Source organism: Myotis nattereri, assembly GCF_964212035.1.
Source record: "Myotis nattereri genome assembly, chromosome: 10".
Lineage (NCBI taxonomy): Eukaryota > Metazoa > Chordata > Mammalia > Chiroptera > Vespertilionidae > Myotis > Myotis nattereri.
This window is the reverse complement of record NC_138085.1, coordinates 21,928,078-21,953,682: the sequence shown is the minus strand read 5'-3', so window position 1 is coordinate 21,953,682 and position 25,605 is coordinate 21,928,078. Positions and strand designations below refer to the sequence as shown.

At 42.5% G+C, this 25,605-nt stretch overlaps 1 protein-coding gene across 2 annotated transcripts in view; it reads right to left on the bottom strand.

Annotated features, from left to right (window-relative positions):
* MGAT4A (alpha-1,3-mannosyl-glycoprotein 4-beta-N-acetylglucosaminyltransferase A) overlaps positions 1 to 25,605 on the bottom strand; it is a 98,103-nt gene that overhangs the window by 57,067 nt on the left and 15,431 nt on the right. Inside the window, exon 3 of one of the 2 annotated variants that reach the window (XM_081100665.1) lies at positions 7,056 to 7,118. The exons of the other annotated variant lie outside the window; for it this stretch is intronic. Coding sequence (XP_080956791.1) covers positions 7,056 to 7,068 — 13 coding nt within the window. The 5' untranslated portion in view covers positions 7,069 to 7,118. The remainder of the gene's footprint in view (positions 1 to 7,055; positions 7,119 to 25,605) is intronic. 2 annotated transcript variants of the gene reach the window in all.

The window sequence follows — 25,605 nt, the reverse complement described above, 5'->3', positions numbered from 1 at the left end:
CAGTGGGTGTCACAGTGACCAGTCATTAGGTCATTATGGTCGTGATGGCGTTACGGTCTCTGGCTTTTTATACAGATAGATAGATAGTAGTGTTTGTAATGGAGTCATTAGGATTTTCTATGTACAATACCATGTCATTGTCAAACAGTGCGTTTTACTTCCTCCTTTCCAATTTCGATGTCTATCATCTTTCTTCTTGTCTGATCACTCTGTCTAGGACTTCGACTACTAAGCTGAATAAGAATGGTGAAAGCGGACATCCCTGTCTTGTTCCTATTCTTTGGAAAAACGGTTTTTGTTTTTGCCCATTGAGTATGCTATTGGCTGTAGGTTTGTCATAAATGACCTTTATTATGTTGAGGCATGATCCTTTTATTCCCACTTTGCTGAGAGTTTTTATTAAAAATGGGTGTTGGATTTTGTTGAACGCTTTTTCTGCATCAATTGATGTTATTTTGTCTTTCAATTTGTTTATGTTATGTATCACATTTATTGATTTGCCAATATCATACCAGTCTTGCATCCCTGGAATAAATCTCACTTGGTCATCCTGTATTATCATTTTTATATATTGCTGGATTCAATTTGCTGATATTTTGTTGAGGGTTTTAGCATCCATGTTCATCAGGGATATTGGCCTATAATTCTCTTTCTTTGTAGTGTCTTCATCTGGTTTTGGAATTAGGAACTTGTAAAAAGAGCTTGATAGTGTTCCTTTCTCTTGGATTTTTGGGGAATAGTTTGAGGAATATATAGATGTTAGTTCTTCTTTAAATGTTTGGTGAAACTCCCCTGTGAAGTTGTCAGGACCAGGGTGTTGTTTGCTGGGAATTTTTTTTTTATTATTATTACTGCTTCAATTTCCTCAGTTGTTACTGGCCTATTCAGGTGTTCTGATCTTCCTGATTGAGTTTGGGAAGATTGTATTTTTCTAGGAATTTGTTCAATTCATCCACATTGTCCAGTTTGTTGGCATATAGTTGCTCATAGTACTTTCTTACAATCCTTAGTATTTCTTTGATGTCAGTTGTTACTTCACCACTTTCATTTCTGATTTTGTGTACTTGGGTCCCCTCTCTTTGTATCTTGATGAGACTGGCTAAAGGTACATCAACCTTGTTTATCTTTTCAAAGAACCAGCTTTTGGATTGAGTGATCTTTTCTATTAATCTCTATATCACTTATTTCTGCTCTAATCTTTATCATTTTCTTCCTTCTACTTATTCTGGGCTTTCCTTATTATTCTCTTTCTAATTCTTTAACTTGTAGAATTAAAGTTTATTATTAATTTTTATTAATTTTTCTTGTTTTTTTGAAATAGGCCTGTAATGTTATGAACTTCACTCTCAGGACTGCTTTTGCTGTGTCCCAGAGATTTGGGGTTGTTGTGCATTCATATTCATTTGTTTCCAGGAAGTTTTTTATTTCTTTCTTGATCTCATTGGTAACACATTCATTGTTTAATAACATACTATTTAGCCTTCTTATGTTTGAATATTTTTGTGTTTTTACTGTAGTTGATTTCTAATTTCAGTCCACTGTGATCTGAGAAGATGCTTGATATGATTTCAATCTCTTGAACTTGTGGAGACTTATTTTGTAACATATGGTCTATCTTTGAGAATCACCTATGTGCACTTGAAAAGAATGTATATTCTGCAGCTTTGGGATGAAATGTTCCATAAATGTCAGTTAAATCCATCTGATCCAGTGTGTCATTTATAGTCACTGTTTCCCTGTTAATTTTTTATCTGGAAGATCTATCCAGTGAAGTCAGTGAGTTGTAAGAGTCCCCTACTATGAATGTATTGCTGTTGATCTCTCCCTTAAGTCCTCCAGAAGATCTATAATAATAAAAGCATAATATGCAAACCGATCGAACAGCCAAACAGCGGAACGACCGTCCGGACGCCCTTCTGGACAACCTTCCAGATGAAGCCGAGGCTGTGAGGGCCGAGGCAGCCAGGGCTGCGAAGGCCTACTCTTACACAAACTTTGTGAAATAAAGAGCTTCGTGGACAACAACAAAAAAAAAAGACTGAGGGAGTTTATTACCACCAAGCCAGCAATGCAAGAAATGTTAAAGGATTGTTATAAAAAGAAGAAACAGAAAGGGAGGAAGGAACACAGGCATAAAAACAATGGCAATAAACAAGTACCTATCAACAATAACCCTATGTGTATTGGATGAAATCCTAAGAAAACCTGACCCGTATATATGCTGTCAACAAGAGACCAACCTCAGAACAAAGAACTCACAATGACTGAAAGTGAAGAGATGGGAAAAAATTCTTCAGGCAAATAAAACTTTAAAAAAAAAAAAAAAAGCTGGGGCAGCAATACTTATATCTAACAAAACAGACTTCAAAGTAAAGGCCATAACAAGAGATAAGGAAGGCCACTTAAGGGATCGACAAAACAAGAGGATATAACTCTGTTAAACGTATATGCACCCCATACAGGAGCATCCAAATACATAAAAATACTTCTGGAAGATATCAAGGGAGAGAACACTAACAGTACAATCATAGTAGGTGACTTTAATACCCCACTGACATCATTGGATAAATCTTCCAGACAAAAAATCAACAAGGAAACAGCAATCTTAAATGATTCACTAGATCAGATGGAACTGACATGTTCAGAACATTTCACCCCAAAGCTACGGAATATACATTCTTCTCAAGTGCATATGGGACATTTTCAAAGAAAGACCACATGTTAGGACATAGGCTAAGTCTCTACAAATTCAAGAATATTGAAATTATATCAAGCATCTTCTCAGATCACAATGGCATTAAGTTAGAAATCAACTACAATAAAAACAATCAAACACATGGAGGCTAAATAGCATGCTATTACACAATAAATGGTTTACCAAAGAGATCAAAGAAGAAATAAATAAGAAACATCCTGGAAACAAATGACAATAAACAGAAAACAATCCAAAATCTATGGGAAACGGTGAAAGCAATCCTGAGCAGGAACTTCACAGCACTACAGACTTACCTCAAAAAGCAAGAAAAACTTGTAATAAGTTATCTAAACCTACAACTTAAAAAATTAGAAAGAGATCAACAAGAAAAGCCCAGAGTAAGTAGAAGGAAGGAGATAATATCAGAGTGGAAATAAATGACATAGAGACCAAAAAGCAATACAAAAGATCAATAAAACCAAGAGCTGGTTCTTTGAAACAATAAACAAGATTGATAAACCTCTTGCCAGACTCACAGAGAAACAAAGAGAGAGGATGCAAATAAACAAAATCAGAAACAAAAGAGGTAAAGTAACAACTGACACTGTAGAGATACAAAGGATTGTAAATAAATACTATGAACAACTCTATTCCAATAAATTGGACAACCTTGACCTAATTGGACATACTCCTAGAAAAACACAATCTTCCAAAACTCAATCAGGAAGAATCAGAAAACCTGAATACACTAATAACTACTGATGAAGTTGAAGCAGTAATAAAAAATTTTAAAAACTCCAGCAAATAAAAGCCTTGGTCCGGATGGCTTCCCAAGGGAGTTTTACCAAACATCAAAGAAGAAAGAACAACTATCTCCTCAAACTATTCCAAAAAAATCAGGAAGAAGGAACACTTCCTAGCTCTTTCTACGAGGCCAGGATTACCCGAATCCCAACACGAGATAAAGACACTACAAAGAAACAGAATTACAGGCCAATATCCCTGATGAACATAGATGCTAAAATAAACAATCTGAAAAATAAATACCACATCATACCAATTGATGCAGAAAAAGCATTCGACAAAATCCAGCACCATCTTTTGATAAAAACTCTATAAAAAGTGGGAATGGAGGGATCATATCTCAACATAATAAAAGTCTTATATGACAAACCTACAGCCAACATCATACTCAATGGGCAAAAACTAAAACCATTTTCCAGAAGAACAGGAACAAGACAGGGGTGCCCACTTTCATCACTCCTGTTCGACACAGTACTAGAAGTGCTAGCCGTAGGATCAGACAAGAAGAGGAAAATAAAGGCATCCAAATTGGAAAGGAGGAAGTAAAACTGCCATTATTTGCAGATGACAAGATATTATACATAAAAACCCTAAAGACTCCATAAAAAAACTACTATACTTAATAAATGAAGTCAGCTATTTAGCAGGATATAAAATTAACACCAGAAATCTATGGCATTTTTATACACTAATAATGAACTCTCAAAAAGGAAAACTAAACAATCCCATTTACCATTGCAACAAAAATATTAAGATGCTTAGGAATAAACTTAAGCTGTACCCCAAAAACTGCTGAGAGAGAGGAAGATATACATAAATGGAAAAATATGCCATGTTCATGGATTGGTAGAATCAACATCATTAAAATGTCCCCATTACCCAAAGCAATCTATAGATTCAATGCAATCCCGATTCAAATACCAACAACATACTTCACAGACATAGAACAAATATTCCAAAAAGTTATATGGAATAAAAAAAGACTCTGAATAGACGTAGCAGTCTAGAGAAAGAAGAACAATGTTGGAGGGAATCACAATGCCAGATATCAAGTTATACTACAAAGCTACTGTAACTCAAAACAGCCTGGAACTGGCATAAGAACAGGCATATACTAGTAGACCAATGGAACATAACAGGGAACCCAGAAATTGACCCAAGCCATTATGCTCAATTAATATTTGACAAAGGAGGCAAAAGCATACAATGGAGTCAAGACAATCTCTTTAATAAATGGTGCTGGGTAAATTGGACAGACACTTGCAAAAAAAATGAAACTAGTCTACCAACTTACACTATATACAAAAATAAACCCAAAATGGGTAAAAGACTTAAATGTAAAGATGTCAAACCATAAAAATCAAAGGAGAAACCATTGGCAGCAACATCTCAAACATCTCTCAGAACAATATGTTTGCAGATACATCTCCTAGGACAATGGAAACTAAGGAAAAAGTAAATAAATGGGACTACATCAAAATAAAAAGCTTCTACACAGCAAAAGGAACCATCAACAAAATAACAAGAGACCAGTGCATGGGAAGACATATTGCCAACGATACATCGATAAGGTTTTAATCTCCAAAATTTATAGGGAACTCATACAATTTAATAAAAGATATTCAATTAAAAAATGGGGAAAGGACCAAAATAGACACTTCTCCAAAATGGGGATACTTAAGGCCAAAAAGGCATGTGAAAAAATCCTCAAAGTCACTACTCATCTGAGAGATGCAAATCAAAATGTCAATGAGGTATCACCTCATACCTGTGAGAATGGCTATAATCAACAAATCAACAAATGACAAGTGTTGGCAAAGATGTGGAGAAAAGGGAACCCTGGTACACTGCTGGTAGAATGCAGACTGGTGCAGCCTCTGTGGAAAACAGTTTGGAGTTTCCTCAAAAATTTAAAAATGGAACTCCCATTTGACCCAGTGATCCTACTTCTAGGAATATGTCCCAAAAAATCAGAAACACTCGTCAGACAGAATATATGCACCCTATGTTCATAGCAGTGCAATTTACCATAGCTAAGATTTGGAAACAGCCTAAGTGCCCATCAACAGATGAGTGAATTAAAAAGCTGTGGTACATCTACACAATGGAATACTATGCTGCTGTAAAAAAGAAAGAACTCTTACCATTTGCAACAGCATGGATGGACCTAGTGCATTATGCTAAATGAAATAAGCTATTCAGAGAAAGATAAGTATCACATGACCTCACTCATATATGGAATCTAATGAACAACATAAACTGATTAACAAAATAGACCCAAAGACATAGAAATATCACAGACTATCAAACCTCAGAGGGAAGGCAGGAAAAGGTGGTGTGTGTGAAGAGAATAACCAATGAACTCATATGGATATATGCATAATCCATAGACACAGACAACAGTGTGGTGAAGGCCTGGTGGGGGCAACGGGATAGGAGAGGTCAATGGAGGAAAAAGACATATGTAATACTTTCAACAATAAAGATTAAAAAAATAAATAAATAAAATATTTAAAAGGAGTGGGAGGCACAGGAAGATACCTGAGGTATTCTGAATGGCCACATTTGGGATAATTTAAGTACCAAAATAAATATTGGTGGCAAAAGATAACCTATTGAGTAAAATAAGAATCCATGAACCCATATCAATGATAAATAACAATTAACAGATGAGGGAAATGTTTCTCATGGTAGTAAGAAACATTGAAGGATTGATATTAGAAAATCACCATTTTGCAACTATCAAAGCAATAACTAATTCAGGCAAGAATAAAAAAATGGATGCTAAAACTAGCAGGTGAAACTCTGATGAACAATGAGATATATACATCAGCTCAAAGTATCTTCCTACAAAGTACTTAATTTACAAAGAAGAAATCTGGCAGATATTATCTTAATCAAGTAATCAAAATTCACCTAGACAACAATGGAACAGACATCAGATGCCTCCTGATGTAATGCACAGAGCACACACCTCATTTATGTGGTATTCCTGCCAAAAAATACATAATCTGAATCTCATCTCAAGGAGACATCATACACATCCAAATAGAGAGTCAATGTACAAAACAAAAAGCTTGTATTTGCATGTCAAGGTCATCAAAGACACATATTTAGGAATTGTCTAAGAGTAAGAAACTAAAGGAAACATGACAAAGACATGGCAAAGACAATTCTGGGTTAGATCCTGGAGCAGAAAAAAATGAATACTATAAAGAACATTACTGGATAAAATAAAAATATATATCTATATTTACAAAGTAGCTAACATTGTCCCAATGTTAAATTTATAAAATTAGATACTTGTAAAGTAAGTCCTCCCTTAATGTCATCAATAGGTTCTTGGAAACTGGGACTTTAAGGAAAATGACATACATAACAAAACCAATTTTACCATGGGCTATTGATATACAGATATGTCTTTGAAAAATTACTCTTGTTTACATCAATTAGCCTATGGTAAGGACTTGGTAGGGGAAAGGGCAGCACAACAGGCAGAACTGCCGTGCACCTCCTCCCAGGCCCTGGAAATACAACTAAGTTGGAGAACACTCACCTGGAGTTACCATCTGAGGTCCAGCTGAGGAGGAGACTTACATCAAGGAAGGACAGAAAACACCTGGAGACCAATAGGAAGGGCAAGGTCATGAGAGGAGCCGACCCAGCTCCCCGGGGTGGCAGGCACGAGAGAAGGAGCGCTGGGCTAAAGGAGGGTCTGTTCCCTCAGAAGAGAGAGGCCCAGAACCCAGGCTAGGCTCCACAGCCCACAGAACCAGAGCCGAGACCCTCGCCCAGGTAAAATTCAGCCATGAAAGACGGCAGGGCAGCTGACCACAGCAGAGCCTGGAGCCCATAGACCCGTGGTTCTCAGCCTTGGCTGCACATTAGAATCACCTGGGAATCTTTTTAAAATCCTGATTTCTGGGCCTCATCCTCTGGAAATTCTGTTTCTTTGTTATGGGGTAGGGGCATAACATTAGTAACAAAGAAACAGAATTTTAAAAAGATTCCCAGGTGATCCCAATGTGCAGCCAAGGTGGAGAACCACTGCCATAGACTGAAGCGGCTTGGAGAGAAAGCCACAGTTTCATTTTTGGTGTTTTTTTTTGTTTTGTTTTCTCTGAACCCAGAGTACAGGAGTTTGCATTTGCAGCTACTCAGCCAAGGCTTTGGTGCATAGAGGGAGGCGCAGACTTGAAGTTCCTGGAGCGGGAAGCAGTGCAGGGAAACATGGAAAAGCAGTAGGCAGGCCCTAGCTGGTTAGGCTCAGTGGGTAGAGCATCAGCCTATGGACTGAAGAGTCCCGGGTTTGATTCTGGTCAAGGGCACACGTCTGGGTTTTGGACTTGATCCCCACCAGGGAGCATGCAGGAGGCAGCCAATCAATGATTCTCTTTCATCAGTGATGTTTCTCTCTCTCCCTCTCCCTTCCTCTCTGAAATCAATAAATATATATATATATATATATATATATATTTAAAGAAAAGAAAAGCAGTAGCCAGGAATCCTGCATTTGGTTCTTTGTATGCACCCAAACCAAAACAGCCACCTTTCCTGAAAGAAGCTAGCTGCTCCCAATAGCCACAGGGCAGGTCAAGAAAAAAAAAAAATCTGCCCTAGGTGATACTGCCCACCCCACCTGCAGGAGCCCTTCCTGCCACACCTGCATTTTGACCTTTTTAGAGGAAACAAAAGCAGAGGCCAGGCCGACAGGTTGAACAGTCTCAGTCTCGGAGATTGGCCTGAGGGAGGGGCCATCCGCCCCACTCTCCTGGGCACTACGGCACTACTAGTCTGGTACTCTCCCCACAGAGGAGAGCTGACAGCAATTCCGGGTTCCCGCCAATCCCACTGGACTGCATACAAGGATCTCTGCCCCGCTGAGGGCAGAGGACTATTTTGGGCTATTTTCAGAGGAGTAGCTCTGGGACAGGGAAAAACACCAGCCACATTCCCTGGAGTCTGAACAGCACCCCACCTGCCTAAAGCCTCTTCGGAAACAGATTTTTGAGTGATTAAGATTGACAGCAGCTAGCAGGAAAGGCGGGCAGAGGCGGAGCTCACAGAACCAAGGGACATTTGCTGACTCAGCCCTGGGCTCCACACTAACAGCCCTGCTTTGGAGGGCAGGTGGGCCCCTCCCGCTTGCAGCCAAGTCCTGTGGAGACAGATACAAAGGGTGGGTCACTTGGCACTTAGCGCAGGTTGCTGGAAGCCAACAGAGGACAGTTTCTGATAGTGGTTAGCACCTAATATCTCACAGAAAGCCCAGAACTGGCAAACAGAACAGCCAGGCACAGTCATCAGAAAAGTAGGATCCAAAGGGAGCTCCCATGGGCCACTAAACTCAGCTGAAAAGAACAGCACTTCACCTTTTTTTCCCCCCTTCTTTTCCTTTTTTAAAAATTGATTATTGTTTCTCTTTCATTTCTTTATCTTCTTTATCTATCTGCGTTGATTTGTTATTATTCTAGTCTCTTGTTTCATTCATATATCTATTTTTCCTCTTCCCTTTTCTTTTTGTTTCTTTCGCTCTTCCTTTTCCTCTCTTATCTCATCTTTTTTCTTTGTCTTATTTTGGGTCTATCTGCTTACTCCTCTATTTTCCTTTTTAATTTCTTTTCTTTTCTTCCTCCTTTATTTTAAACCGTTTTCCTTCTCCTTCTCCCCTAATTCTCTATTATTGTTTTCTTTGTTTCAGTTCTGCACCTGCATGTTCCCCCCACACACACTTTTCTTTGGTATTTTTTATTTTGTTTTTTGTTTGTGTGTGTGTGTTTTTGTTGTTTGGCTGGTTGTTTTGTTATTTTTCTCTTCTATATTTTTTCTTTCTTACTTTTCTTCTATCATTCTTGTTCTCTTCCTTCTCTCTTCTCTGGTGGTTGCTTTTGTTGTTGCTGGAGGGGTCTTGTGTATGTTTTAGTTTTGTTTCTTTCTGAAAGGGCGAGGACTACGCCCTCCATCTTACCCTGGGTCCTCCATTTTTGGGCAGCAGCCATTAGCCATGTGCTTGGCAAGGCTTCTTCCCGGAAGCCCAAGCCTCTGCTAGCCACACCCAGGATTTCTCTAAACTAACCAATGACAATCAAGGGAAGTGCACGCCATTGATATGACCACATCCTGTGTAACGAGACACCAACTTGCGCCTGGCCAATCGGCAGGGCCCAGGGTCCCCTCTCCTCCCCTTACTCCACCCCCCTATAAAACTCCTCTTCACACCGGGCTAGGTCTCTCTCTGCCACCTGCTGCTGTGTCAGTAAGGAGGGTAGGGGAGCCAGACCTGGGTTTGAATAAAAGACTCTTTGCTTTTGCATCAGACACGGCTGGCACCCTGGTGGTCTTTTGGGGATCCTGAAATCTGGGCATAACACTTTCGTTTTGCATTTTATTGTGTTTTATTTTGTCCTGTTCTGTCAGCACCTCCACAATAGCTCGCATGACATGGTCAGCGGTGAGCCACAGTCAGCCAGTCTGAGAGATTCCATCCACGAACAGACAATGACATTCAAAACACAACTACAACAGAAGAATCCAAGTAATTCAAGCAAGATGAAAAGAGAGGTTGAAACAATAACTAAGAATCAATTGGAAATGAGAAACAACATAGTTCAAATAAAGAACACCCTGGAAGTATTCAACAGTAGATTAGAAGAAGCTGAGGAACGATTCAGTGAATTAGAACAGCCGTCGTCAACCAGTGGTCCGTGGATCACTGGTAGTCTGTGAGGTCCGAAAGGTTGGCGACCCCTGAATTAGAAGACAAGATAGAAAAAAACACCCATTCAGAGCAGCAAATGGAAAAAAAAAATTTAAAAAGCAGGAGAGTTTAAGGGAGCTTTGGGACAACATGAAACAACAATATTTGCAGAAGGAGAAAAATCCATGCAACGAATAGAGTACCTGTTGAGAAATAATGGCAGAAAATTATCCTAACCTGGTGAAAGAAAAAAGTCACGTAAGTTCAGGAAACACAGAGAGTCCCAGCCAAAATGAATCCCAAAACACCTACACCGAGGCACATAATAATTAAAACAGCAAACATTAATGACAAAGAATTTTAAAGGCTCCAAGAGAGAGACAGGAAGTTACCTACAATGGAGCTTCCATTAGGCTGTCAGCTGATTCTCAATAGAAACACTTAAGGCCAGAAGGGAGTGGCCTGAAGTATACAAAGTAATGAAAACCAAAGGACTGAACCCAAGACTACTCTAACTAGCAAGGCTATCATTCAAAATGAAGGAGAAATAAAGAGCTTCAGAGATTTTAAAAAAGGCTAAAAGAATTTACTACCACCAAACCAGTAGTGCAAGAAATGCTAAAGAGACTAGTGTAAGAAGAAGAAATAGAGACAAAGAGAAGAACACAGGCATAACGAGTAAGAATGGCAAAAAATAAGTACCTATCAATAATAATCTTAAATATAAATGGCTTACATGCTCCAATAAAAAAACATAAAGTAGCTGAAATGATAAGAAAACATGACCCACACATATGCTAGCTACAAGAAACTCACCTCAGAACAAAACACTCACACAGAATGAAAGTAAGGTATGGAAAAAATTTTTCCAGGCAAATGGAAATGACAAAAAAACAAAAACAAAAAAAAGCTGGGGTAGCAATACTCCTATCTGACAAAATAGACTTTAAAGTGAAGGCCATAACAAGAGATAATGAAAGCCGCTTCATAATACTAAAGGGATCAATCCAACCCTGGTATCAAAGAGCATCCAAATATATAAAAAACTTCTGGAAGATTTCAATGGAGAGATGGACAGCTATCCTATATAATAAAAGCCTAATATGCAAATTGTTCGACCGGGAGTTCAACGGCTCGTTATGACATGCACTGACCACCAGGGGGCAACGCAGAACATGGCAGGTGGAGGCACTGCTGGCCCCAATGAGAATAGGACCAAGGTGGGATGGTGGAGCAGGTGAGTGGGCAGCGCCAAGCCAAGGTGGGTGCGAGCGGGGGCCCAATCGCCCCACAGATGGCAACCAGTGACGGCAGTGGGGGACAGGGCCGCCATCCAGTTCCCGGGGGGTGTTCCATCCCCGATCGATTGCCCCACAGACAGGATGGTGGAGCAGGTGAGGGGGCGGCACCAGGCCACAGTGGGGTGCCAGGCCAGGCTGCGAGGCTGGGGGCGCGAGCTGGGGCCCAATCCCCGCAGGCCAGCCCGAGGGACCTCACCCATACACAAATTCATGCACTGGGCCTCTAGTACAATTATAGTAGGGGATTTTAACACCTCACTGACACCATTGGATACATCTTCTAGACCAGCCGTGGGCAAACTACGGCCCGCTTGAAATGAATAAAACTAAAAAAAAAAAGACCGTACCCTTTTATGTAATGATGTTTACTTTGAATTTATATTAGTTCACACAAACACTCCATCCATGCTTTTGTTCCGGCCCTCCGGTCCAATTTAAGAACCCATTGTGGCCCTCGAGTCAGAAAGTTTGCCCACCCCTGTTCTAGACAAAAAACAAATAACAGCATTTCTAAATGACACACTAGATCAGATGCAATTAATTGATATTTACAGAACATTTCACTCAAAGCTACAGAATATACACTCTTCTCAAGTGCACTTGGGTCATTCACAAAGATAGACCACATCTTAGGACACAAATTAAGTCTCTACAAGTTCAAGAAGATTGAAATTATAGCAAGCATCTTCTCAGATCACAGCGACATGAAATTAGAAATCAACTACAATACAAACACTCAGAAACATTCAAACACATTGAGGCTAAATAGCATGTTATTAAACAATTAATGGGTTACCAATGACATCAATAAAGAAATCAAAAACTTCCCGGAAACAAATGAAAATGACACAACAACCCAAAATATATGGAACACAGTGAAAGCAGTCCAGAGAGGGAAGTTAATTGCACTACAGGCCTACCTCAAAAAAAAAAAAAAAAATCTTCCAGAAGTTAATAAACTATCACATTAGCTTATTTTACTGTCAATATTCACTGTTATCGGAAATAATCTAATCTGTTCAGTTACTTACCTATTATTGAATACTACCCCCTGCTCCCTTAGCATCTCTATAGGCTCTATGACAGCAAGAATGTCATATATCTTGTTTATCAGATACAGCCTAGTGCAGCGGTTCTCAACCTGTGGGTCGCGACCCATTTGGCGGTCGAACGACCCTTTCACAGGGGTCGCCTAAGACCATCCTGCAGATCAGATATTTACATTATGATTCATAACAGTAGCAACATTACAGTTATGAAGTAGAAACGAAAAAAATTTATGGTTGGGTCACAACATGAGTAACAGTATTTAAAGGGCCGGAAGGTTGAGAACCACTGGCCTAGTGGAACAGTACCTTGTATGTGCTCAATAAACACTAGGTGAATGAATAAATTAAATGAGCTAAAGAGAGAAAATGGAGCAATTTAAAGTAAGTTACTTACAAATCAAAGAGCACTATGCCAACTGACCACTAATATATTGTAAATGGATAGTAAATTTCCCTTAAGATCTAATTCATTTCAGCAATAGTTTAAGCACAGAACTAGTAAAGACAATGTTCATTTGCCCCACTATAGTTTAGCATATTCACTTCTGGATAGTATACCAAAAGAACACAAGAGGCACAAGTCACACGAAGAAAGAAACGTCCCTTAAGGAAGAAGACAGGACATCTGGAGTGTCCTATTTTTATTTTATCTTTAATCTTAGTTTTCTCATAAGGAAACCTAAATTATCTTTACTCTTGCATCCAATCAGGTCAGAAAGGGCAAAGTTCATTTACCTTGAAAAGAGGATTTGTTCTAGAAGGTTTATTAAGAACTCTAGACCTTAATTGGCACAGTAACAGGAAACTTCCTTTCATTTCTACTTCGGCAAATGCTTGCCACCACCTCAGGAAATGTTTCTCATCTCCTTAAAGAACTAGTTGCACCCTGTGCCGGTTTCCCGTGTTTCATGTACCCCCTGGATCAAGCACAGTCTCGGGTACACAGGTTCACCATGACTCTGAAGGATGAGTCTATATCACTGAGAGCTTTGTTTCCCAGCACAACTGAATCAGCTGTTCTATTCTGTGTGAACATGGCCAATCATCTTCTATCATCGTGCTTTCACTCCATTAACAGGGCAAATACATAAAGTACCTTATCCTTGCTCAGGACAGTTCCAGTTTACAGCTGCTCTCCAAGCATAATTGTTCATAGCACCCCCTTTATTCCAAGTGCCCCAGTTTAGACAATAAATTATATGATCAACCTCACTGTAGAGAAAATAAATAATGCCCATTAAAAATGTTATCTATAGTCACACAACTATGATTATGTGACCATGGAATAGTCCGAACTTAGTGAAAACCAACTAACAATAAGTCCCTATTAGTAGATACCAAGAACTAAATGTACCCAAACACTGAAAATGAGGAATACGATCTGGATGTTGAAGGAACTGATAAATAACAAAGGTTTTCATATCATGTCCTAAATATTACCTACCATTTATGTATGGACAAGAAAGTAATATCTACCATACCATGAGCTAAACTCTATAAGACAAGCATTTGAATGAACCAAGATGAAAATGGTACATAGATGGTTTAGGACAGTGATGGTGAACCTTTTGAGCTCGGCGTGTCAGCATTTTGAAAAACCCTAACTTTAACTCTGGTGCCGTGTCACATATAGAAATTTTTTGATATTTGCAACCATAGTAAAACAAAGGCTTATATTTTTGAAATTTATTTTATATATTTAAATGCCATTTAACAAAGAAAAACCAACCAAAAAAATGAGTTCACGTGTCTCCTCTGACACACGTGTCATAGGTTCGCCATCACTGGTTTAGGACAATCTTGGACCAGAATCTTGCTAGGAACCAGAGAACAGAATGGTGTAAAAATGGCTACAGAGTAACACCAGCAAAAATGGCAGAGTAGGGCCTTCCAGGGTGTGTCCCTCCCCAGAAACACTGAAACGATATGAGCAGAGAAGGCCACATGCCTGGGCTGCAGGCTTGGTCCCCAGTCAGGGGTGTGCAGGAAGCAGCCGATAGATGGTTCTTTCTCATAGATATTTCTCTCTCTCTCTCCCTCTCTCTCTCTCTCTCTCTCTCTCTCTCTCTCATCAATAAAAATATTTTTTTTAAAAAAATGAAAGATTAGAAGTAAATATGAAAAGATAGGTGGAATGCTTCTATATTATTCACTGTATTTTTCTTTGTACTTTAAATTTTTTTAAAAAAAGGTGGAGGTGGGAGACATGGTCTCTGTCCTTAAGAAGCTCATTGTTGAAATCCTAGCCCATTTTTTCCTGTCTATTAGCAATCACTATTCTTTTTACAAGTATTCATGCTCACAAAGTATCTGATTAATATCTGTCCCCAAGTGTCAAACTCTGTAATTTGTCATACCCACCTGTTTGTCCTTTAAAAGAAAAGTAACAATAATCCTGGTTTGCCTACATTTGTCTTATAGCACTTCCCCAATCTTTAAAATTCCTCCATGATCATTAACAGAATGAGAGGCTACAGGAAATTTTCATGTATCTGCTCAATTTGTACAACAAGAAATGCAAGAAGGATAAAGCAGAAAATAATGAGATTTAATACCGACAAGGGACATATGGGAACTGGGTGGGAAGGAGGGAGGAATGGAAATGAGTAAAAGGAACGAGGAGAAACACTTCTCTCAGGATACTCTTTTCTACAGCCTGAGGCTCAGAACCAAGATAATGTTTCACAGATCCAAAATGTAAATAACTACAATTAAAACAGACATGGGGAAACTCAAAATAGAATAAAAACAGTAATAAATGAACCCAAGTGTATTATAAAATATAGCACAACATTGAAGGGGAAGTAACTAAGACAACAAATAAACTAAACAACTTTGCACAAATTATAAATACTATAAATTTATTTTTCACTAGGGTATGGGTTCTGAAACTACTGTAAGTATATACTGAGACTGAGCAAATAATGATAGAGATACTAACTGACATATTTTTTACTGTTGGAGACAGAGGTTACAAATAAGAAAAAGTAGATACTAGAATGAATACTATAGTACTGGATTAAATCAGAGGAGTCAGTATGAACTGATGGCACATTTTTAAAAATACATACAGATATATACAAAAATAAATATAGGTCCTTAAATGCCCACTGAGGACCAGAACTGATAATACCACAGTAGGAAGGAGCACACCAAGATTCCATCCTGCAAAGGACTTACAGGTTCCTTGGAAAATGGTTACTTCCTGGGTGAGGACAGGAAAAATACAAGATGAACCTGGAGCATCTTATGGCACCAGAGAATTGGCATGATTCAGTGGCTGAGCATCAGCCTATGAACCAGGAGGTCATGGTTCGATTCCCAGCCAGGGCTCCATCCCCAGTGGGAGGCATGCAAGAGGCAGCCGATCAAGGATTCTCTCTTCCTTCTGTCCCTCTTCCTTCCTCTCTGAAATCAATAAAAATATATATGTATATTTTTTAATTGTTCAAAAAATGAATGGGGACTAGATAAAGGTGGTGGTTGCACAACACAATGAATGTACTACCACTAAATAGTTCACTTTAATATGGTTAATTTTGTTATGTGAATATCACCTCAATAAATTGAAAAGAAAAATGATAGGAGCATGTTGAAAGCACAAAAGCCAACTTGAAGGAGCTGCCAATGGCTCCGTGTGAGGCAATTTAAACAACACAATAATTAATGACAAAAGGTTATAACAATAAAACAAATTAAATACCCATGAGTTCATACAAATAAGAAATAAGAAATAAGAAATAAATGAGGGAGCAGAGACACCTCTTCCTTTCAGCAGAGTTCCAATTAATAAGTATAGAAGGAAGGATTGAACAGAAAATTACATTTGGCAAATACCACAGTAATAATTGATGCAGACAAAAAATCATCAATGGAGGTTAAAACTTGTTGGCAAAAGTATGGTGAGAAACAGGATATCTGCTTAGTTTTAAAGCATGACTCCACAAAATGCTAATTACAAAAGAAAAAACAGTAATTTCACAGGATAAGCCCTTGGGGGATGTTGGAGAGCCGGTTTCAGCCCGACAGCGGAACAACCGGTCACTATGACAAGCACTGACCCCCAGGGGGCAGATGCTCAATGCAAGAGCTGCCCCCTGGTGGTCAGTGCGCTCCCACAGGGGGAGCTCCACTCAGCCAGAAGCCAGGCTCATGGCTGGCAAGCGCAGCAGCAGTGGCGGGAGCCTCTCCTGCCTCACAGCAGCACTGTGTCCCACTCCCAGAGGGAGCGGGCCTAAGCTGTCAGTCAGACATACCCCGAGGGCTCCTGGACTGCGAGAGGGTGCAGGCCGGGCTAAGGGAACCCTCCCCCCCGAGTGCACAAATTTTGTGCACCGGGCCTCTAATCCTATCTAATAATAGACAAACATGGTAATTGACTGTACCTTTGCTACGCTTCCCACTGGCTAATCAGGGCGATATGCAAATTAACTGCCAACAAAGATGGCGGTTAATTTGCATACGCAGGCACAATGCTGGGAGGGGAAAGGGAAAGGACAGAAAAAGCCGCCTGCCGTTGATGGTGATCAGAAACCCAGGCCCCCCGGCCCATGATCGGAGAACTGGGGCCGCCTCTGCCCGCCCCCCGGCCAGTGATCAGTGATCAGAGAAGCCGGGCAGGGAAGAGGCGGCCACCCGTGGCCACCTCTTCCCTGCCCCCGCCGGCCAGTGTTCGGAGAAGTACCTGTATTTTTTTTTTCAAAGTACCCATATTTTTAATAATTTCTTGACATGGTAAAAGAATTTTACATTACGATCCAAGGGTGGTGGGGTGAGGAGAAGGAGCAACAGAACAATCCGACAAACAAAAAGGGAAACAGAAATGCATGGTGGAAGGGATTTGATGGGTGGGTAGGGGCATTGCCCAACTAAAATGCAATTGGTTTGTTACTGAGTACTATTCACGGGAAGACAGCATCCTGACTCAGTCTCTCTACAGCATATTGGGAGTAAAAATGATGCATCCAGGTGGAAATATAATTAGGGGTTGGAAGACAGATAGGGAAAGAAGATGTCAGAAATACACCCTGAGAGAGTCACTGGCTAGCTGGCTGCAAATACTGACTCTCCAGTAGTGATACAATAAAAAGTGGGGGATATCTCTGGAAGATTCAAGAGATAGGGGGCAACTCTTCTATGGTTTTGACTTGCCCAGCAGATTTCCACATATACACGTGTACATGCCTATGTTTGCATGCACACACATATACACATAACTGACTGCCCTCCCTGGAAGCACAGAAGAAGAAGAAGCCGCCAGAAGAAGAAGCTGCCCACCTTTGGTCCAGGTGCCAGTGCCTGCGGCTGGCTGCAGCCCAGGAGACGGACAAGCCACCCGACCGAGGTCCCAGGCTGCAGCCACCTGGAGAAGCTGCCAGCCCTGTGGTCCAGGGTGCCAGCGCCTGTGGCCAGGGAAATAGGTTCCCTCTTCTCCTATTGCAGTCATTACTTCAATATTCCCCTTCTGAATTTCTCTCCTGTGCTGCAACCCAACTCCACTTTTCATCGGAAGGATACGGAACAGAGAGAGCAGTGTTAAAAGCTTATATTTTTAAGCCAGTAAGGTTGGTACTTAAACATTATATGGAAAACTAGAGTCCTTAAGGTAACAAAGACTACAAAGTACAGGGACAGCGCATGACCTATTATATCCAGCAACCCATGTGGGGACTGAAAACTTTGCAATGATGACAATTAGTGAAGATATGAATCAACTAAAATAGTTGACAGGGACAACTCTTCCAACTTTGAAAATATCTACATAAAATCTGTTTAAATAGATTTTCATCTGCATAATATAACATATTCTGATAAGAACACCACCACCACCAATGTGGTCAGTGTTGTGCTGATAAATGTTTAATAACTGAGGGTCCCCTCCCCCCCCCCCCCCGAATGCACAAATTTTTGTGCACCGGGCTACTAGTTTGTGAATAAAAATAGTGAGCAAAATCTCTAAGATTTTTAAGTTTTTCTTTACGGAATATGCAAAGCTCATTTAAACAGAATACAAGGAAAATTAATAGTAAATCTAGGATTTGAAGAACGCTCTTATGGTTCTGGCTCACTGAGGTTGTGTAATAGTTTTTGTTGAGTGCTACTAACTTCCTCCCTTCATCCAGGGCTCAGCTCCTAGAGTGGGGGCTCCACTAAAAAAGAAGCCTATCAGTATCTCCACCCCACCTCCAGAGCCCTGGCTCAGAAATTTCCCCTGGGGGAAAGCAGACCATAAAATAGCCCCTAACCTCTTCCCAAAGGAACTGGCTTCATTTGCAACAGAGCATGGAGAAGTTTAAACCTAAACACTCTCAAAAGTCATGGAGGCTGTAGAGAAAGGAACTGTGAGAATTGGAGAGCCAATAAAAATAGAGCCTAGACTGCAGGTGGCTAGTCAGCAAGAGAGAACCAGGGAAAGTGAAAGCTTTCCTCGGGTCAGAAATAACAAACACTGAACTCAGAAACAATTTCTTCGAAGGAACCATGTTTGACTAGATTAGTTTATAGAATTTATGCTCCAGTGCACTGTTGTAAAACAAATGTCAGTCAGTCAACAATAAGTGTAGTGGTCACTAAAAGAGTAAGAGAGAGAACCCTACCAGGGGCAATGGCCATCCCAGGAGGATCCCCTGAACTGTACCTCCTTGAGGAGCAACAACCTTGGGGGCGAGGGGTGGGGAGTGGGGAGGAAGAGGAAGGAGAGGATTTAACAAGTAATTATTTCAAAACAGCCACTATTACTACACTCACAGAACTAAAGAAAAACTTCACTAAAGAAGTAAGGGAAGGTTGCCCTAACTGGTTTGGCTCAATGGATAGAGCGTCAGCCTGTGGACTCAAGGGTCCCAGGTTCGATTCCGGTCAAGGGCATGTACATTGGTTGTGGGCACATACCCAGTAGGGAGTGTGCAGGAGGCAACTGATTGATGTTTCTAACTCTCTATCCCTCTCCCTTCCTCTCTGTAAAAAATCAATAAAAAAAATATTAAAAAAAAAAAAGAAGTAAGGGAAGGTATGGCAATGTTGCATCAAATGAAGAATATCAATAAAAAAAATGGAAATTTTAAGAAAAGAACCAAATGGAAATTCTGGAGTTGAAAAGTATAGTAATAGCAATGAAAAATTAAGTAGAGGGACACAATAGTAGATCTTAACTGGCAAAGAAAGAATCAGCAAGATTCTTGAAGAATCCAGGAAGATTCAGAAGACAGATCAATCGAGATAATGTAAACTGAAGAAAGAAAGAAAAAAGAATCAGGAAAACTAAATAGTGCCTCAGAGAAATATGGGATACCATTAAGTACTAGTATACCATCATAAATGTAATGGGAATACCAGAGAGAAGAGAACGGTGAAGAAAATATATTCAGAGGTAAGTAATAACTGAATATTTCCCAAAATTACTGAAGACAATAACCTACCTATCTATGAAGCAAGACCCACAAACAGACACATCATGGCAAAAATAGTAAAGGTCAAACACAAGAAAGCAACAAAAGCAAAATGACGCATCACTTTCAAAGAAACCCCAATAAAATCAATAACTGGATTCTCATCAGAATCCATGGTAGCCAGAAGGCAGCAGGATAACACCAGTGCCAAAACAAACAAATGAAAAAACCCTGTCAACCAAGAACCTACATCCAGCACACCTATTTTTCAAAAACAAAGGTAAAATATAAACATTCCAAGATAAACAAAATTTGACAGAGCTCATTGCTAGCAGACCTACCTTACATTAAATACTAAAGGAAGTTCACTGGGCTGAAAAAAAGCAAGTGATCCTAGACCAGTGGCAAACCTTTTGAGCTCAGAGTGTCAGCATTTTGAAAAACCCTAACTTAACTCTGGTGCCGTGTCACATATAGAAATTTTTTGATATTTGCAATCATAGTAAAACAAAGATTTATATTTTTGATATTTATGTTATGTATTTAAATGCCATTTAACAAAGAAAAATCAACCAAAAAAATGAGTTCACGTGTCACCTCTGACACACGTGTCATAGGTTTGCAATCACTGTCCTAGACAGTGATTTAAATCCACACAAAGAGCACCAGTAATTATGTGATTACTAGAGGCCCAGTGCACAAATTCGTGCATGGGTGGGGTCCCTAGGCCTGGCCGGCAATCAGAGCTAATTGGGGCCAGGCTGATCAGGGCCTACCAGCCAGGGGGAGGGACCGCAGGAGGTTGGCCAGCCAGGGGGAGAGGCTGTGGGAGGTTGACCACCGGCCCCAAGGTGGGAGCCGGCCCTCGGCCGCCCTGGGAAAGGGGCCACATCCACCACCACCCACTCCCAGTTCCCCGTCCCAGCCCAGGGCCCGAAGGCCCCAGCAGGGTTGGGAGATAAGGCAACAGTCACTGGTCCGGGCATGGAAGGAACCGACGCCACACTGATGCGCAGTTCCCCACCTCCCCCCTCCCCTTCCCTCACTACCATGCTGCCACCACAGCAGGCGGGCAGCTCCCTGGGAAGGGAGAGAACAGGGCGAGACAAACCCTTGTGTCGAGGGCTGACTGTCAATAGATCGCAACGAAGGAGCTGCTCTGCTAAGTACAAAACCCCGACCCAGAAGCAGGTCATCTACAAATGGTTTAGCACCAGGGATAAAGGGGCCGGCCAGCTGCCCAGGGGGAGGGACCACAGGTGGCTGGCCAGCCAAAGGAGGTTGGCTGTAGGAGCGCACTGACCACCAGAGGGCAGATCCTGCATTGAGCGTCTGTCCCCTGGTGGTCAGTGCGCGCCATAGTGACTGCTCAGCTGGTTGTTCTGGTCGTTCAGTTGTAACAGTCGCTTAGGCTTTTATATATATACTAGAGGCCCAATGCATGAAATTCATGCAAGAGTAGGCCTTCCATCCCCCGGCTACCAGCACCAGCTTTCCTCTGGCAACCGGGACCTGGGCTTTCCTTTGGCCACAGGCAGGCACCCACTCTACTTAGCGTATTACACTTTTATTATATAGGATAGGATAGATAATAGACTAGTGCCCTGGTGCACGGATTCGTGCACATTGAAAGGAAATTAATTAGAAGGTGGCCGGCAGGGTGGGACAGGGCAAGATAGGCCAAACATGCCCTGGAAACAACCTCCTACGGTCCCTCCCCAGCCAGCTGCACCTGGGGTGGTGCCGGAACTCAAAGGTCGCCTGCAGAGTGAGCAGGATCCCTCGGCCTGGCCTGCCAGGATCCAGCTGAAACAGGCTCTCTGACATCCCCTGAGGGGTCCCAGATTGCGAGAGGGCGTTCTCAAGTGACACACCCCAGGATCAGGCTCCCTTCTCTCTGGTTCAGGGTGCGTTACCCAAGAACCGCCACTGCCAAGTCACCACAACTCGGCAGCTTCTGCATTGGGCATCTGCTCTCTGGTGGTCAGTTCACCTCATAGCTACCAGTTGGATGGTCTGATGGTCTCTTAGCCTTTTATATATAGACTAGAGGCCTGGTGCACAAAAATCTGTGCACTCGGGAGGGTCCCTCAGCCCGGCCTGTACCCTCTTGCAGTCTGGGACCCCTCAGGGGATGACCACCTGCTGGCTTAGGCCCGCTCCCCAGGGGATTGGGCATAAGCTGGCAGTCCGACATCAATCTGGCAGCCCGAGAGCCCTTGGGGGATGTCCACTTGCCAGCGGGGAGCAGGCCTAGCTGCAGTCAGATATCCTTAGCATGGCTGAGGAGGCCAGACAGGCTCCCACCACCACCGCTGTACTGGCAGCCTTCAGCCTGGCTTGGGGCTGACAAAGTTCCCCCTGTGGGAGTACACTGACCACCAGGGGACAGCTCCTGCATTGAGCATCTGCCCCATGGAGGTCAGTGTGTGTCATAGCGACCAGTCATTCCCAGTCGCTCTGCTTAGGGTCAATTTGCATATTACCCTTTTATTATATAGGATAGAGGCCTGGTACATGGGTGGGGGCCGGCTAGTTTGCCCTGAACGGTGTCCCAGATCAGGGTGGGGGTCCTGCTGGGGTGCCTGGCCAGCCTGGGTGAGGGACTGATGGCTGTTTGCAGGCTGGCCAAGCCTCCCAGCAGGGACCCTCACCCCATTGCCGGGGTCCTGCCCCAGCAGGTCCAGGGGTCCCCAAAGGTGTAGACGGAGTCGGCAAAGAAGGAAGGACACGGAGACAGTGTTCAGTTGATCAGCAGCCTAGCCAGGATCTCCAGCAAAGTTCTGGTCTGGATCTCCAGCGAAGTTCTGTTTAGGATCTGCAGCCAGGTTCTGTGTCCATGGTCTCTTGCTAGGTTCTCCAGCCAGGTTCTCCAGGTTCTCCAGCCAGGTTCAGTCACCAGGTTCTAGTCAGGTTCTCTTGCCAATTTCTGTAGTCAGGTTCAGTCCAGGATCTTTTGCCATGTTCTCTCGCTAGGTTCTGTCTCTAGGTTCTGAGGCCAGTTTCTGTCCAGGATCTTTTGCCATGTTCTCTCCAGCGAAGTTCTTCTGTCTCTAGAGGACATTCTGTGTAGGTTCTGTGCCAATTTCTGTCTCTCTTCATTCTGTCTTCTTACATCTGTATTTATACCAGTTGATTCCAATCCTATCAATCTCTATTTCAAAGGTTAAGGCGTTTCTTATCTCCATTCCAGGGAGTAAAGATTATGTAGCTTAAGCATGATTGTTCATAGTTAAAGTGATTAATTACCCGCCTAGCACTTAGTTAAGAGGTTTTATTCCCTCCCTAACTTCAGGGGAAAATCCCTACCTGGGGAAACAACCTTTCTCAGAGACCTTGGTTAAAACACATAGTGCCAAGAAGGTGAGCAAACATATTAAGAACAGTATGCCATATATGCCAGGTCCCTTGAAACAGCAAGGATGGACCGGCTCCCGGCACCCCATGAGGGTGTGGCCATCCTGGGTGAGGGGCTGATAGCTGTTTGCAGGCTGGCCACAGCCCCCAGCCACCCAAGCTCCCAGTGGAGGCTGGCTGGAAGCAGATATCTGGGATTTATTTAGCTTCTATAATTGAAACTTTGTTGCCTTTTGTGGAGACCACAGCCGGCCAGGGCAGGCGGGAAGCTTGGCTTCTTCCATCACTGGGGCAACCAAGCCTCTGGCTTCCTCCAGCTCCATGGCTGCCGGCCACCACCTTGATTGGGTTAATTTGCATATAGTCACTCTGATTGGCTGGTGGGCGTGGCTTGGCTAGGGAAGGTACGGTCAATTAGCATCTTTGTCTTTTATTAGTATAGATTACATATAGATTAGTGGTCCGGTGCATGGAATTCGTGCACGGGGGAGAGGGAGGGATTGTTCCTCAGCCGGCCTGCACCCTCTCCAATCTGGGACCCCTCGGGGGATGAGCAACTGCTGGTTTAACCGGCACTCAAACATCCCTCACGCAATCCAGGACTGCTGGCTCCTAACCGCTCACCTGCCTGCCTGCCTGATCGCCCCTAACCACTCTGCCTAACGGCCTGCTCACCCCCCAACTGCCCCCCCCACTGGCCTTCTCGCCCCCAAATGCCCTCACCTGCCAGCCTGCTCTCCCCAAACTGCCTCCTTGCTGGCCTGATCGCCCCCAACTGCCCCCCACTGCCAGCCTGCTTGCCCCAAATGCCTCCCCACCAACCTGATCATCCCCAACTGCCCTCCCCTCCTGGCCTGATCACCCCTAACTGCCTCTGCCTTGGCCCCTCCACCATGGCTTTGTCCGGAAGGTCTTCCGGTCTAATTAGCATATTACCCTTTTATTAGTATACATAGAGGTGTATGGGTGGGGGCCGCCTGGTCTGCCCTGAAGGAGGTCACAGATCAGGATGGGGCTCCACGCTGGGGGGCGTGGCCAGCCTGGGAAAGGGGCTGAGGGCCGTTTTCAGGTTGGCCACACCCCCTTCAGGGTGGGGGTCCCCGCTGGGGGCAGGGTGGGCCTGGAAAAGGGGATGATGGCTGTTTGCAGGCTGGCCACGCCCCCTTTGGGGTGAGGGTCCCCACTGGGGGGCGTGGCCAAGCCTCCAGCTTTGTCCGGAAGGACGTCCAGAAGGTCTCCTAGTCTAATTAGCATATTACTCTTTTATTAGTATAGATCCATGGTCGGCAAACGGCGGCTCACGAGCCACATGTGGCTCTTTGGTCCCTTGAGTGTGGCTCTTCCACAAAATACCACGTGCAGGCGCGCACGTACAGTGCAATTGAAACTTCGTGGCCCATGCACAGAAGTGGGTATTTTGTGGAAGAGCCACACTCAAGAGGCCAAAGAGCCGCATGTGCCTCGCGAGCCACGGTTTGCTGAGCCGCAGTTTGCCGACCACTGGTATAGATGATATTAATGTATACTTTTTCTCCTTCCTCAAGTGACATATGAAAAACATTTAAGATGGCAGATATAAGTCAAACTATATCAATAACATTAAACTGCAGGAGGAAGGCCGTAGGAGTGCACTGACCACCAGGGCGCAGCTCCTTCATTGAGCATCTGCCCCCTAGTGGTCAGTGAGCATCATAGCAACCGGTTGTTCCATAGTTCAGTTGATTTGCATATTAGGCTTTTATTATATAGGATGCACCCAATAACAAAACACCAAAACAGGTGAAGCAAAAACTGATAGAAATGAAGACAGAAATGGACAATTCTATATTAATAGCTATAGACCTCAATACATCACTTTCAATAATGGATGGGACAACTAAACATAAGTTAACAAAGAGAATATTTGAAAAGTACTATAAACGAGCTGGAGCTGACATTCATCTATAGAACACTCTACCCACAACAACAGAATATACATTCTTCTCGCTGTGGCTGGTGTGGCTCAGGTGGTTTTGCATCAACCTGTGCACTGACATTTTAACAGTTTGATCCCAGGTCGGGGCACGTCGAGGAGGCAACTGCTTGATGTTTCTTTCTCACATCGATGTTTCCTCTCTCCCTCTCCCTTCCTCTCTCTCTAAAAATCAAGAAAAACATTTTAAAAAATAAACAGTTAGAAAAGATCAATGAAACTAAGAGCTAGTTCTTCAAAAAGATAAACAGAATTGACAAACCTTTAGCTAAACTCGCCAAGAAAAAGAGAGGGCTCAAATAAAATGAGAAATGAAAGAGAAGTCACAACTAATACCACAGA